This window comes from Phyllobates terribilis, unplaced genomic scaffold, assembly GCF_046119375.1.
Source record: "Phyllobates terribilis strain yellow unplaced genomic scaffold, ASM4611937v1 Scaffold_14__1_contigs__length_39327217, whole genome shotgun sequence".
In the NCBI taxonomy this organism is placed as follows: domain Eukaryota; kingdom Metazoa; phylum Chordata; class Amphibia; order Anura; family Dendrobatidae; genus Phyllobates; species Phyllobates terribilis.
The window spans coordinates 31,391,479-31,405,362 of NW_027362774.1; the positions used below are offsets into that span (position 1 = coordinate 31,391,479).

The following is a 13,884-nucleotide window of genomic DNA, read 5'->3' on the forward strand; positions in this document are numbered from 1 at the left end:
CTCCTCTCTCCGTGGAGCTGTCATAGGGGAGGGAGAAATTAAGACTTTGGAGTGGCCTAGTCAGAGTCCTGACCTTAATCCAATTGAGATGCTGTGGCCGAACCTTAAAAAGGCGGTTCATGCTCGGAAACCTCCATTGTGGCTGATTTACAACAATTCTGGAAAAGATGAGCGGCAAAAATTCCTCCAGAGCGTTGTAAAGACTCTGACAGTTATCATAAACTCTTGATTGCAGTTGTTGCTGCTAAGGGTCCAACCAGTTATTAGGTTTAGGGGGCAATCACTTTCACACAGGGCCCTGTAGTAAGCACTGCCTACTCCCACATATGGATTTGTAGCAGCCATTGCTGTGGTTATTGTTTCTGTATTTCCGTCTATGTACCATACTGCTTTTATTATAACAGTCTTTTTGGCTGTGTCTATATATATTACATGTACTTCAATACATTTTTTGATATATTTGAGTATATATGGATCATAGTGCTCCTACAATACTAATCTGTAGGTAAGACTGTTTCAGGGTTTTTGCCTCTCGTCAGTGCAAAGCAGAGGATCTGATTTGGCTGGGTGAGAGACCTAAGAACTAAGGTGTAACGTTTCTCCTTGTTTAGAGACATGCCGGTGTCTTATATGGGAATGTGGCAAGGCCCCTTTTAAAAAGGTTAATATTGACTTTTAGGAATCTTACATCCAATAGGTACATTAGAGTTCCTCTCCTCTTCCTTTGTGAAGAGCTCATTTTCATGTGTCTTCTATATGACGTGCGTATTGTGTGTGACATATGTACTCTCTTTTGCAGTATGTGTTGAAGACCATTGAGGTTGAATCTGGTGCGATGAAGGACGCGCTGAGCCAAGCAGAGGACAGGAGCCTCCATCTCCAGGAACAACTGGATGGACAGAACCAGGTCGTACAAGACATCAAGAAGCAACTGCAGCGTGAACAACAAGAAGCATCCAAGCTCCACGCTCAGGTCAGGAGAACATCCGCTCAACAGTTACCACCGCACCTTAGATCCGGACATCCAGCAACCTCTGAGACTGGAATCCCTGACTACCTCTCCGGCTGAGATCAGAGCCCCAGAATGCCTTCATGCTTTAGATTAGGACCCCCAATTTTCTCTCCAGCATAGTTCATGGCTCCCAACTACCTATGTGCCTTAGATTGGGGCCCCCAAGAACTCCTCCAGCAGAGATCAGAACCCCCGTCTACCTCTCAAGCAGAGATCAGGGTCAGAGCCCCCGACTACCTAGGTACCTTAGATCAGAACCCCCAGCTATCACCAGCATATAAGAGATCCCTGAAGCTGTACCCTCGTCCCCTACAGGTGGCACTGTATGCCGCAGAGCTGGATCATGCGCAGGAGCAGATGGTGCAGGAGTTCCGGTCCCTGCAGGAGGAGAAGGAACTCGCTGTGTCTGAGGCATTTGAGCGAGCCCAGGAGGAGATGAGAGCGGTGCATCAGAGCTTGGATGGTGAGTGCCCGACAACACTAAACCACCATTGAGCAATTGTGGATCGGATGCAGCACTTCTGACCATCCCTTTTATTGGCTCCTGGACATTGCCCCAATCTCCTGGTGCTGCCCCAATCTGTATCTCCACCCCTCACTTCACCTGTGGTGTCTTCTATAGATGATTTGTTCTCAGATTTCTGGGCAGAAGCCATGAGCTTTCTAGAAACATGTAAAGCTTTGATGGTCTTTCCGGTCCCCCATCACAGCATTCGATGTTTCCGGTTAGGTGTCCGCAGGAATCTCCTCATGTTACAGCCAGCGCTCCGTACTCTGACCCATGACTACAATGTTCTGAAGAGACAGGTGCGAGACTTTCCGGGCTTGGTGTACAAGGTCATGCGAGAGGCCCGAGATGAGGTACGCAGTGTAAGAGGCCAGGTGGAAGGATAGTGGGAACATGGACATGATCTGCCATAACTCTGCGCATTTCATAGTTCTCGCAAGCTGTGAAGAGTGTTCAAGACACCAACGCCGAGCTCCTCTCCAAATACAAGAGGGAACTTTATCTGCGCAAAGAGTGCCACAACCAACTGGTGCGTCTCCGAGGTGAGTGCCACAACCAACTGGTGCGTCTCCGAGGTGAGTGCCACAACCAACTGGTGCGTCTCCGAGGTGAGTGCCACAACCAACTGGTGCGTCTCCGAGGTGAGTGCCACAACCAACTGGTGCGTCTCCGAGGTGAGTGCCACAAGCAACTGGTGCGTCTCCGAGGTGAGTGCCACAAGCAACTGGTGCGTCTCCGAGGTGAGTGCCACAACCAACTGGTGCGTCTCCGAGGTAAGTGCTGTCACTTTCTGGGTCTCCATGCCATCACCAGGTACCTCATGGAGGTGACCCAGAGAATAGTGACTGTGGGGCTGTAGTATCTGCACAGCTCTCATTACTTTATCATAAGGACACAGAGCTCCTGTCTCATCAGGGAACATCCGCGTGCTCGCTCGTGTGCGGCCCATCACATTGGACGATGGTACTGGTCCGGGGGCACAGAACATCGTCACCTTTGACCAGAATGATGATGGGATCTTGCATGTCGCTAACAAAGGAAAAAAACAGAGCTTCGAGCTCGACAAAGTTTTCCCTCCGTGCACAACACAGGAGGAGGTAGGAGAAGGGCAGGTATATGCCGAGGAGCGCGGGAGGACACTGCTGCATCTGCTCTCTTGTCTTATAGGTGTTTGATGAGGTCTCTCCGCTCATCACGTCCTGTCTGGACGGGTACAATGTCTGTATTCTGGCCTATGGACAGACAGGATCTGGTAAAACATACAGCATGGAGGTGAGGGCCAGTAGAGAGGAGGGGATCGGCTCTATGGGAGAACATTTGGTTAAATCTGTTCACTCCGCAGGGTACTGCTTCTAATCCTGGGATAAACCAGCGGGCCCTCCGCCTGCTCCTGTCAGAGGTGAGCGAACGATCCAGGAGCTGGGAGCATCACCTGAGTGTCAGCATGGCCGAAATCTACAACGAGACGCTTAGGTGAGTCCAGCGCACCTCTATCTCAGCTTTCTCTCTATATCCGCTATCTGTCGTCGCCCTCTCTCTATATCCGCTTTCTGTCGTCGCCCTCTCTCTATATCCGCCTTCTGTCGTCGCCTTCTCTCTATATCCGCTTTGTCGCCTTCTCTCTATATCCGCTTTCTGTCTTCGCCCTCTCTCTATATCCGCTATCTGTCGTCGCCTTCTCTCTATATCCGCTTTCTGTCTTCACCCTCTCTCTATATCCGCTATCTGTCGTCGCCTTCTCTCTATATCTGCTTTTTGTCTTCGCCCTCTCTCTATATCCGCTATCTGTCGTCGCCTTCTCTCTATATCCGCTTTCTGTCTTCGCCCTCTCTCTATATCCGCTATCTGTCGTCGCCTTCTCTCTATATCCGCTATCTGTCGTCGCCCTCTCTCTATATCCGCTTTCTGTCTTCGCCCTCTCTCTATATCCGCTATCTGTCGTCGCCTTCTCTCTATATCCGCTTTCTGTCGTCGCCTTCTCTCTATATCCGCCTTCTGTCGCCTTCTCTCTATATCCGCTTTCTGTCTTCGCCCTCTCTCTATATCCGCTTTCCGTCTTCGCCCTCTCTATATCCGCTTTCCGTCTTCGCCCTCTCTATATCCGCTTTCCGTCTTCGCCCTCTCTATATCCGCTTTCCGTCTTCGCCCTCTCTATATCCGCTTTCCGTCTTCGCCCTCTCTCTATATCCGCTTTCTGTCGTCGCCCTCTCTCTATATCTGCTTTCTGTCTTCGCCCTCTCCCTGTATCAGCTTTCTGTCTTCGCCCTCTCTCTATATCCGCTTTCTGTCGTCGCCCTCTCTCTATATCCGCTTTCTGTCTTCGCCCTCTCCCTGTATCAGCTTTCTGTCTTCGCCTTCTCTCTATATCCGCTTTCTGTCTTCTCCTCTCTATATCCGCTTTGTCGTCGCCCTCTCTCTCTATATCCGCTTTCTGTCTTCGCCCCCTCTCTCTATATCCGCTTTCTGTCTTCGCCTTCTCTCTATATCCGCTTTCTGTCTTCGCCTTCTCTCTATATCCGCTTTCTGTCTTCGCCTTCTCTCTATATCCGCTTTGTCGCCTTCTCTCTATATCCGCTTTCTGTCTTCGCCCTCTCTCTATATCCGCTTTCTGTCTTCGCCCTCTCTCTATATCCGCTTTCTGTCTTCGCCCTCTCTCTATATCCGCTTTCTGTCTTCGCCCTCTCTATATCCGCTTTCTGTTGCCTTCTTTCTATATCCGCTCTCTATGGCTTTCTCCCTATATCCGCTGTCTATGGCTTTCTCCCTATATCCGCCCTCTTTGGCTGCCTTCTTTCTATATCTGCTCTCTATGGCTTTTTCTCTATATCCGCCCTCTTTGGCTGCCTTCTTTCTAGAGCCGCTCTCTATGGCTTTCTCCCGATATCCGCTCTCTTTGGCTGCCTTCTTTCTAGAGCCGCTCTCTATGGCTTTCTCCCTATATCCACCCTCTTTGGCTGCCTTCTTTCTATATCCGCTCTCTATGGCTTTTTCTCTATATCCGCCCTCTTTGGCTGCCTTCTTTCTAGAGCCGCTCTCTATGGCTTTCTCTCTATATCCGCTCTCTTTGGCTGCCTTCTTTCTATAGCCGCTCTCTATGGCTTTCTCCCTATATCGGCTCTCTATGACTTTCTCCCTATATCCGCCCTCTTTGGCTGCATTCTCTCTATAGCTTTCTCCCTATATCCGCCCTCTTTGGCTGCCTTCTTTCTATATCCGCTCTCTATGGCTTTCTCCCTATATCCGCTCTCTATGGCTTTTTCTCTATATCCGCCCTCTTTGGCTGCCTTCTTTCTAGAGCCGCTCTCTATGGCTTTCTCTATATCCGCCCTCTTTGGCTGCCTTCTTTCTAGAGCCGCTCTCTATGGCTGCCTTCTTTCTAGAGCCGCTCTCTATGGCTTTCTCCCGATATCCGCCCTCTTTGGCTGCCTTCTTTCTAGAGCTGCTCTCCATGGCTTTCTCCCTATATCCGCTCTCTATGGCTTTCTCCCGATATCCGCCCTCTTTGGCTGCCTTCTTTCTCGAGCCGCTCTCTATGGCTTTCTCCCGATATCCGCTCTCTATGGCTTTCTCCCTATATCCGCCCTCTTTGGCTGCCTTCTTTCTATATCCGCTCTCTATGGCTTTCTCCCGATATCCGCTCTCTATGGCTTTCTCCCTATATCTGCCCTCTTTGGCTGCCTTCTTTCTATATCCGCTCTCTATGGCTTTCTCCCTATATCCGCTTTCTATGGCTTTCTCCCGATATCCGCTCTCTTTGGCTGCTTTCTTTCTCGAGCCGCTCTATGGCTTTCTCCCTATATCCGCTCTCTATGGCTTTCTCCCTATATCCGCTTTCTATGGCTTTCTCCCGATATCCGCTCTCTTTGGCTGCCTTCTTTCTCGAGCCGCTCTATGGCTTTCTCCCTATATCCGCTCTCTGTGGCTTTCTCCCTATATCCGCTCTCTATGGCTTTCTCCCTATATCCGCTCTCTATGACTTTCTCCCTATATCCGCTCTCTATGGCCTTCTCCCTATATCTGCTCTCTATGGCTTTTTCTCTATATCCGCCCTCTTTGGCTGCCTTCTTTCTAGAGCCGCTCTCTATGGCTTTCTCCCGATATCCGCCCTCTTTGGCTGCCTTCTTTCTATATCCGCTCTCTATGGCTTTCTCCCGATATCCGCTCTCTATGGCTTTCTCCCTATATCCGCCCTCTTTGGCTGCCTTCTTTCTATATAAGCTCTCTATGGCTTTCTCCCGATATCCGCCCTCTTTGGCTTTCTCCCTATATCCGCCCTCTTTGGCTGCCTTCTTTCTATATCCGCTCTCTATGGCTTTCTCCCTATATCTGCCCTCTTTGGCTTTCTCCCTATATCCGCCCTCTTTGGCTGCCTTCTTTCTATATCCGATCTCTATGGCTTTCTCCCCGATATCCGCCCTCTTTGGCGGCCTTCTTTCTAGAGCTGCTCTCTATGGCTTTCTCCCGATATCCGCCCTCTTTGGCTGCCTTCTTTCTAGAGCAGCTCTCTATGGCTTTCTCCCGATATCCGCTCTCTTTGGCTGCCTTCTTTCTCGAGCCGCTCTATGGCTTTCTCCCGATATCCGCTCTCTATGGCCTTCTCCCTATATCTGCTCTCTATGGCTTTTTCTCTATATCCGCCCTCTTTGGCTGCCTTCTTTCTAGAGCCGCTCTCTATGGCTTTCTCCCGATATCCACCCTCTTTGGCTGCCTTCTTTCTAGAGCCGCTCTCTATGGCTTTCTCCCGATATCCGCCCTCTTTGGCTGCCTTCTTTCTAGAGCCGCTCTCTATGGCTTTCTCCCTATATCCGCTCTCTATGGCTTTCTCCTGATATCCACCCTCTATGGCTGCCTTCTTTCTAGAGCCGCTCTCTATGGCTTTCTCCCGATATCCGCTCTCTATGGCCTTCTCCCTATATCTGCTCTCTATGGCTTTTTCTCTATATCCGCCCTCTTTGGCTGCCTTCTTTCTAGAGCAGCTCTCTATGGCTTTCTCCTGATATCCACCCTCTTTGGCTGCCTTCTTTCTATATCCGCTCTCTATGGCTTTCTCCCGATATCTGCTCTCTATGGCTTTTTCTCTATATCCGCCCTCTTTGGCTGCCTTCTTTCTAGAGCCGCTCTCTATGGCTTTCTCCTGATATCCGCCCTCTTTGGCTGCCTTCTTTCTATAGCCGCTCTCTATGGCTTTCTCCCGATATCCGCCCTCTTTGGCTGCCTTCTTTCTAGAGCCGCTCTCTATGGCCTTCTCCCTATATCTGCTCTCTATGGCTTTTTCTCTATATCCGTCCTCTTTGGCTGCCTTCTTTCTAGAGCCGCTCTCTATGGCTTTCTCCCGATATCCGCCCTCTTTGGCTGCCTTCTTTCTAGAGCCGCTCTCTATGGCTTTCTCCCTATATCCGCTCTCTATGGCTGCCTTCTTTCTAGAGCCGCTCTCTATGGCTTTCTCCCGATATCCGCTCTCTATGGCCTTCTCCCTATATCTGCTCTCTATGGCTTTTTCTCTATATCCGCCCTCTTTGGCTGCCTTCTTTCTAGAGCCGCTCTCTACGGCTTTCTCCTGATATCCACCCTCTTTGGCTGCCTTCTTTCTAGAGCCGCTCTCTATGGCTTTCTCCCGATATCTGCCCTCTTTGGCTGCCTTCTTTCTATATCCGCTCTCTATGGCTTTCTCCTGATATCTGCTCTCTATGGCTTTTTCTCTATATCCGCCCTCTTTGGCTGCCTTCTTTCTAGAGCCGCTCTCTATGGCTTTCTCCCTATATCCGCCCTCTTTGGCTGCCTTCTTTCTAGAGCCGCTCTCTATGGCTTTTTCTCTATATCCGCCCTCTTTGGCTGCCTTCTTTCTAGAGCCGCTCTCTATGGCTTTCTCCCTATATCCGCCCTCTTTGGCTGCCTTCTTTCTAGAGCCGCTCTCTATGGCTTTTTCTCTATATCCGCCCTCTTTGGCTGCCTTCTTTCTAGAGCCGCTCTCTGTGGCTTTCTCCCTATATCCGCCCTCTTTGGCTGCCTTCTTTCTAGAGCCGCTCTCTATGGCTTTCTCCCTATATCCGCCCTCTTTGGCTGCCTTCTTTCTAGAGCCGCTCTCTATGGCTTTTTCTCTATATCCGCCCTCTTTGGCTGCCTTCTTTCTAGAGCCGCTCTCTATGGCTTTTTCTCTATATCCGCCCTCTTTGGCTGCCTTCTTTCTATATCCGCTCTCTATGGCTTTCTCCCTATATCCGCTCTCTATGGCTTTTTCTCTATATCCGCCCTCTTTGGCTGCCTTCTTTCTAGAGCCGCTCTCTATGGCTTTTTCTCTATATCCGCCCTCTTTGGCTGCCTTCTTTCTAGAGCCGCTCTCTATGGCTTTCTCCCTATATCTGCTCTCTATGGCTTTCTCCCTATATTCGCCCTCTTTCTCTAACCCTTCTTTTTGACCATAGGGATTTGCTGGGCTCTGACTGTCACAGCTCTCTGGATATAAAGATGGCTCCGGGGGGCGCTGGTGAGCTGTATGTGCCAGGTCTGACGCAGCGCAGTGTGAGGACCATGCTGGATATAAATAAGGTGAGCCGGTAGTGACGCTGGTGTGACAGCGCAGCCCTACTTCTGACGTCACCCGTACAGATCGTGTCCGATTCTCCCTCCCAGATTTTGGAGCTTGGGCGTAAACAGCGAGCCACAGAACACACCAATCTTAACACCCACAGCTCCCGCTCCCACGCCCTCCTCATCCTGTCAGTGAAGGGGCAGGAGACCAGCACAGGGATCGGTACCACGGGTGAGTGACGTGAGCAGGCGGTGCGGGAAAACCCTGCAGCCGGAGGCATTTGTGATGGCGTCATTGACTCCTCTCATCAGGAAAGCTCTACTTGGTGGACCTGGCCGGGTCGGAGCGGGTGTCACGGTCAGGGGCGGCTGGCGATCGCTTGCGGGAGGCGCAGTGCATCAATCGTTCCTTATCGGCTCTGGGTGACGTCTTCTCAGCTCTGCGATCTCAACAAGCCTACGTTCCATACCGCAACTCCAAGCTCACGTACCTGCTGCAGGAAGCGCTGAGCAGGGATGGGAAAGCTCTGCTGCTCCTCCAGGTAATACCACCCATGGTCTGACTGCTTCTGTTCCCGTCTGGACAGTGTCCAAGCCCCGAAATATAGCCCCTCCTGGGACCCGCTGACAAGGTCTCTGTACAAGTGGCTCACGAGTCCCCATGACGTGAAGCCCGACTTTCATACCCGTACTTACACCATGTGAACGAGCGGCCACATGAGATAAGTGATGACCGCACATTCACAATGACCCATCATACTGACCAAAACCCCAAGCAAGCTCCATAGAGGGGGAGCCCTTCAGGCCCATATGGCTGATGTGATTCTCCAGCACTAGCAGTTCAACCAGTCCCAAGCGCTATACTTCTCTACAGGTGGCACCGGTGGAGGAGAACATGAACGAGTCTCTCTGTTCCTTACGGTTTGGGGACAGAGTTCGATCTGTGGAGTTGGGGGTCCCAACCAGGAAGACAGAGCAGCTGCTGCCGGCGGCAGGAACCGAGAGTTCTGAGGTAGGCCATGACTCAAGGGTCAGTATGTGGCAGTAGATCGGAGACCCCCCCAGTGCAGACCCTTACGCCGTGGGAACCCCTACGTGTGGACGTGATATCACAGCATTTTCTCCTCTTTACCAGAGTGACAGCCCCTCAACACGGGGAGCAAGACCATCATCAGTGCGCAAGAAGCTGCCAGCATCAGGTACACAGCCCCCTCATTATAGGGGACACGTGGGGTGATGAGGCCGCGCATGGTGGGCAATGCTGAAGGACACTGACCCATCATCTTCTTTTGTTTTCAGTGCGGCAGCGGATTGGCCCCCCCTGATTGCAACAGATCACCTCCACCTCACAGGAGAGACTCGCACCCCCACACTCAACAGCATATTGGCCCTCTATCATCCCCCTCCCCCAACGGAAGCAGGCCGGCCTCCCCCGACAACAGCAGGTCGGCCCTCCACCCTCCCCACCCCTCCCGACGGCAGCAGCTCGGCCCTCCACCCCCCCTCCCCCGAAGGTCGGCCCTCCATCCTCCCCACCCCTCCCGACGGCAGCAGCTCGGCCCTCCACCCCCCCTCCCCCGAAGGTCGGCCCTCCATCCTCCCCACCCCTCCCGACGGCAGCAGCTCGGCCCTCCACCCCCCCTCCCCCGAAGGTCAGCCCTCCATCCTCCCCACCCCTCCCGACGGCAGCAGCTCGGCCCTCCACCCCTCCTCCCCCGAAGGTCGGCCCTCCATCCTCCCCACCCCTCCCGACAGCAGCTCGGTCCTCCATCCTCCCCACCCCTCCTGACAGCAGCTCGGCCCTCCATCCTCCCCACCCCTCCAGACAGCAGCTCGGCCCTCCATCCTCCCCACCCCTGCAGACAGCAGCTCGGCCCTCCATCCTCCCCACCCCTCCCGACAGCAGCTCGGTCCTCCATCCTCCCCACCCCTCCCGACAGCAGCTCGGCCCTCCATCCTCCCCACCCCTCCCGACAGCAGCTCGGCCCTCCATCCTCCCCACCCCTCCAGACAGCAGCTCGGCCCTCCATCCTCCCCACCCCTGCAGACAGCAGCTCGGTCCTCCATCCTCCCCACCCCTCCCGACAGCAGCTCGGTCCTCCATCCTCCCCACCCCTCCCGACAGCAGCTCGGCCCTCCATCCTCCCCACCCCTCCCGACAGCAGCTCGGCCCTCCATCCTCCCCACCCCTCCAGACAGCAGCTCGGCCCTCCATCCTCCCCACCCCTGCAGACAGCAGCTCGGCCCTCCATCCTCCCCACCCCTCCCGACAGCAGCTCGGCCCTCCATCCTCCCCACCCCTCCCGACAGCAGCTCGGCCCTCCATCCTCCCCACCCCTCCCGACAGCAGCTCGGCCCTCCATCCTCCCCACCCCTCCAGACAGCAGCTCGGCCCTCCATCCTCCCCACCCCTGCAGACAGCAGCTCGGTCCTCCATCCTCCCCACCCCTCCCGACAGCAGCTCGGTCCTCCATCCTCCCCACCCCTCCAGACAGCAGCTCGGCCCTCCATCCTCCCCACCCCTGCAGACAGCAGCTCGGTCCTCCATCCTCCCCACCCCTCCCGACAGCAGCTCGGTCCTCCATCCTCCCCACCCCTCCCGACAGCAGCTCGGTCCTCCATCCTCCCCACCCCTCCCGACAGCAGCTCGGTCCTCCATCCTCCCCACCCCTCCCGACAGCAGCTCGGCCCTCCATCCTCCCCACCCCTCCCGACAGCAGCTCGGCCCTCCATCCTCCCCACCCCTCCCGACAGCAGCTCGGCCCTCCATCCTCCCCACCCCTCCCGACAGCAGCTCGGCCCTCCATCCTCCCCACCCCTCCCGACAGCAGCTCGGCCCTCCATCCTCCCCACCCCTCCCGACAGCAGCTCGGCCCTCCATCCTCCCCACCCCTCCCGACAGCAGCTCGGCCCTCCATCCTCCCCACCCCTCCAGACAGCAGCTCGGCCCTCCATCCTCCCCACCCCTGCAGACAGCAGCTCGGCCCTCCATCCTCCCCACCCCTCCCGACAGCAGCTCGGTCCTCCATCCTCCCCACCCCTCCCGACAGCAGCTCGGCCCTCCATCCTCCCCACCCCTCCAGACAGCAGCTCGGCCCTCCATCCTCCCCACCCCTCCAGACAGCAGCTCGGCCCTCCATCCTCCCCACCCCTGCAGACAGCAGCTCGGTCCTCCATCCTCCCCACCCCTCCCGACAGCAGCTCGGTCCTCCATCCTCCCCACCCCTCCCGACAGCAGCTCGGCCCTCCATCCTCCCCACCCCTCCTGACAGCAGCTCGGCCCTCCATCCTCCCCACCCCTCCAGACAGCAGCTCGGCCCTCCATCCTCCCCACCCCTGCAGACAGCAGCTCGGCCCTCCATCCTCCCCACCCCTCCCGACAGCAGCTCGGCCCTCCATCCTCCCCACCCCTCCCGACAGCAGCTCGGCCCTCCATCCTCCCCACCCCTCCCGACAGCAGCTCGGCCCTCCATCCTCCCCACCCCTCCAGACAGCAGCTCGGCCCTCCATCCTCCCCACCCCTGCAGACAGCAGCTCGGTCCTCCATCCTCCCCACCCCTCCCGACAGCAGCTCGGTCCTCCATCCTCCCCACCCCTCCAGACAGCAGCTCGGCCCTCCATCCTCCCCACCCCTGCAGACAGCAGCTCGGTCCTCCATCCTCCCCACCCCTCCCGACAGCAGCTCGGTCCTCCATCCTCCCCACCCCTCCCGACAGCAGCTCGGTCCTCCATCCTCCCCACCCCTCCCGACAGCAGCTCGGCCCTCCATCCTCCCCACCCCTCCCGACAGCAGCTCGGCCCTCCATCCTCCCCACCCCTCCCGACAGCAGCTCGGCCCTCCATCCTCCCCACCCCTCCCGACAGCAGCTCGGCCCTCCATCCTCCCCACCCCTCCCGACAGCAGCTCGGCCCTCCATCCTCCCCACCCCTCCCGACAGCAGCTCGGCCCTCCATCCTCCCCACCCCTCCAGACAGCAGCTCGGCCCTCCATCCTCCCCACCCCTCCAGACAGCAGCTCGGCCCTCCATCCTCCCCACCCCTCCAGACAGCAGCTCGGCCCTCCATCCTCCCCACCCCTCCCGACAGCAGCTCGGCCCTCCATCCTCCCCACCCCTCCCGACAGCAGCTCGGCCCTCCATCCTCCCCACCCCTCCCGACAGCAGCTCGGCCCTCCATCCTCCCCACCCCCGAAGGTCAGCCCTCCATCCTCCCCACCCCTCCCGACGGCAGCAGCTCGGCCCTCCACCCCTCCTCCCCCGAAGGTCGGCCCTCCATCCTCCCCACCCCTCCCGACAGCAGCTCGGTCCTCCATCCTCCCCACCCCTCCCGACAGCAGCTCGGCCCTCCATCCTCCCCACCCCTCCAGACAGCAGCTCGGCCCTCCATCCTCCCCACCCCTCCCGACAGCAGCTCGGTCCTCCATCCTCCCCACCCCTCCCGACAGCAGCTCGGCCCTCCATCCTCCCCACCCCTCCCGACAGCAGCTCGGCCCTCCATCCTCCCCACCCCTCCAGACAGCAGCTCGGCCCTCCATCCTCCCCACCCCTGCAGACAGCAGCTCGGTCCTCCATCCTCCCCACCCCTCCCGACAGCAGCTCGGCCCTCCATCCTCCCCACCCCTGCAGACAGCAGCTCGGTCCTCCATCCTCCCCACCCCTCCCGACAGCAGCTCGGCCCTCCATCCTCCCCACCCCTCCCGACAGCAGCTCGGCCCTCCATCCTCCCCACCCCTCCAGACAGCAGCTCGGCCCTCCATCCTCCCCACCCCTCCAGACAGCAGCTCGGCCCTCCATCCTCCCCACCCCTCCCGACAGCAGCTCGGCCCTCCATCCTCCCCACCCCTCCCGACAGCAGCTCGGCCCTCCATCCTCCCCACCCCTCCCGACAGCAGCTCGGCCCTCCATCCTCCCCACCCCTCCCGACAGCAGCTCGGCCCTCCATCCTCCCCACCCCTCCCGACAGCAGCTCGGCCCTCCATCCTCCCCACCCCTCCCGACAGCAGCTCGGCCCTCCATCCTCCCCACCCCTCCCGACAGCAGCTCGGCCCTCCATCCTCCCCACCCCTCCCGACAGCAGCTCGGCCCTCCATCCTCCCCACCCCTCCCGACAGCAGCTCGGCCCTCCATCCTCCCCACCCCTCCAGACAGCAGCTCGGCCCTCCATCCTCCCCACCCCTCCCGACAGCAGCTCGGCCCTCCATCCTCCCCACCCCTCCCGACAGCAGCTCGGCCCTCCATCCTCCCCACCCCTCCAGACAGCAGCTCGGCCCTCCATCCTCCCCACCCCTCCAGACAGCAGCTCGGCCCTCCATCCTCCCCACCCCTCCCGACAGCAGCTCGGCCCTCCATCCTCCCCACCCCTCCCGACAGCAGCTCGGCCCTCCATCCTCCCCACCCCTCCCGACAGCAGCTCGGCCCTCCATCCTCCCCACCCCCGAAGGTCAGCCCTCCATCCTCCCCACCCCTCCCGACGGCAGCAGCTCGGCCCTCCACCCCTCCTCCCCCGAAGGTCGGCCCTCCATCCTCCCCACCCCTCCCGACAGCAGCTCGGTCCTCCATCCTCCCCACCCCTCCCGACAGCAGCTCGGCCCTCCATCCTCCCCACCCCTCCAGACAGCAGCTCGGCCCTCCATCCTCCCCACCCCTGCAGACAGCAGCTCGGCCCTCCATCCTCCCCACCCCTCCCGACAGCAGCTCGGTCCTCCATCCTCCCCACCCCTCCCGACAGCAGCTCGGCCCTCCATCCTCCCCACCCCTCCCGACAGCAGCTCGGCCCTCCATCCTCCCCACCCCTCCAGACAGCAGCTCGGCCCTCCATCCTCCCCACCCCTCCAGAC

General features: G+C 57.8%; 1 protein-coding gene across 2 annotated transcripts in view; it reads left to right on the forward strand.

Annotated features, from left to right (window-relative positions):
* KIFC3 (kinesin family member C3) overlaps positions 1-9,513 on the forward strand; it is a 41,194-nt gene extending 31,681 nt beyond the window's left edge. For both annotated transcript variants that reach the window (XM_073659849.1, XM_073659850.1), the window contains 13 exons: positions 800-973; positions 1,328-1,475; positions 1,743-1,873; positions 1,951-2,062; positions 2,436-2,617; positions 2,688-2,792; positions 2,863-2,993; positions 7,943-8,066; positions 8,151-8,280; positions 8,361-8,590; positions 8,923-9,060; positions 9,184-9,247; positions 9,348-9,513. In XM_073659849.1, coding sequence (XP_073515950.1) covers positions 800-973; positions 1,328-1,475; positions 1,743-1,873; positions 1,951-2,062; positions 2,436-2,617; positions 2,688-2,792; positions 2,863-2,993; positions 7,943-8,066; positions 8,151-8,280; positions 8,361-8,590; positions 8,923-9,060; positions 9,184-9,247; positions 9,348-9,373 — 1,695 coding nt within the window. In that variant the 3' untranslated portion in view covers positions 9,374-9,513. The remainder of the gene's footprint in view (positions 1-799; positions 974-1,327; positions 1,476-1,742; positions 1,874-1,950; positions 2,063-2,435; positions 2,618-2,687; positions 2,793-2,862; positions 2,994-7,942; positions 8,067-8,150; positions 8,281-8,360; positions 8,591-8,922; positions 9,061-9,183; positions 9,248-9,347) is intronic.
* Positions 9,514-13,884: the final 4,371 nt, after the last annotated feature.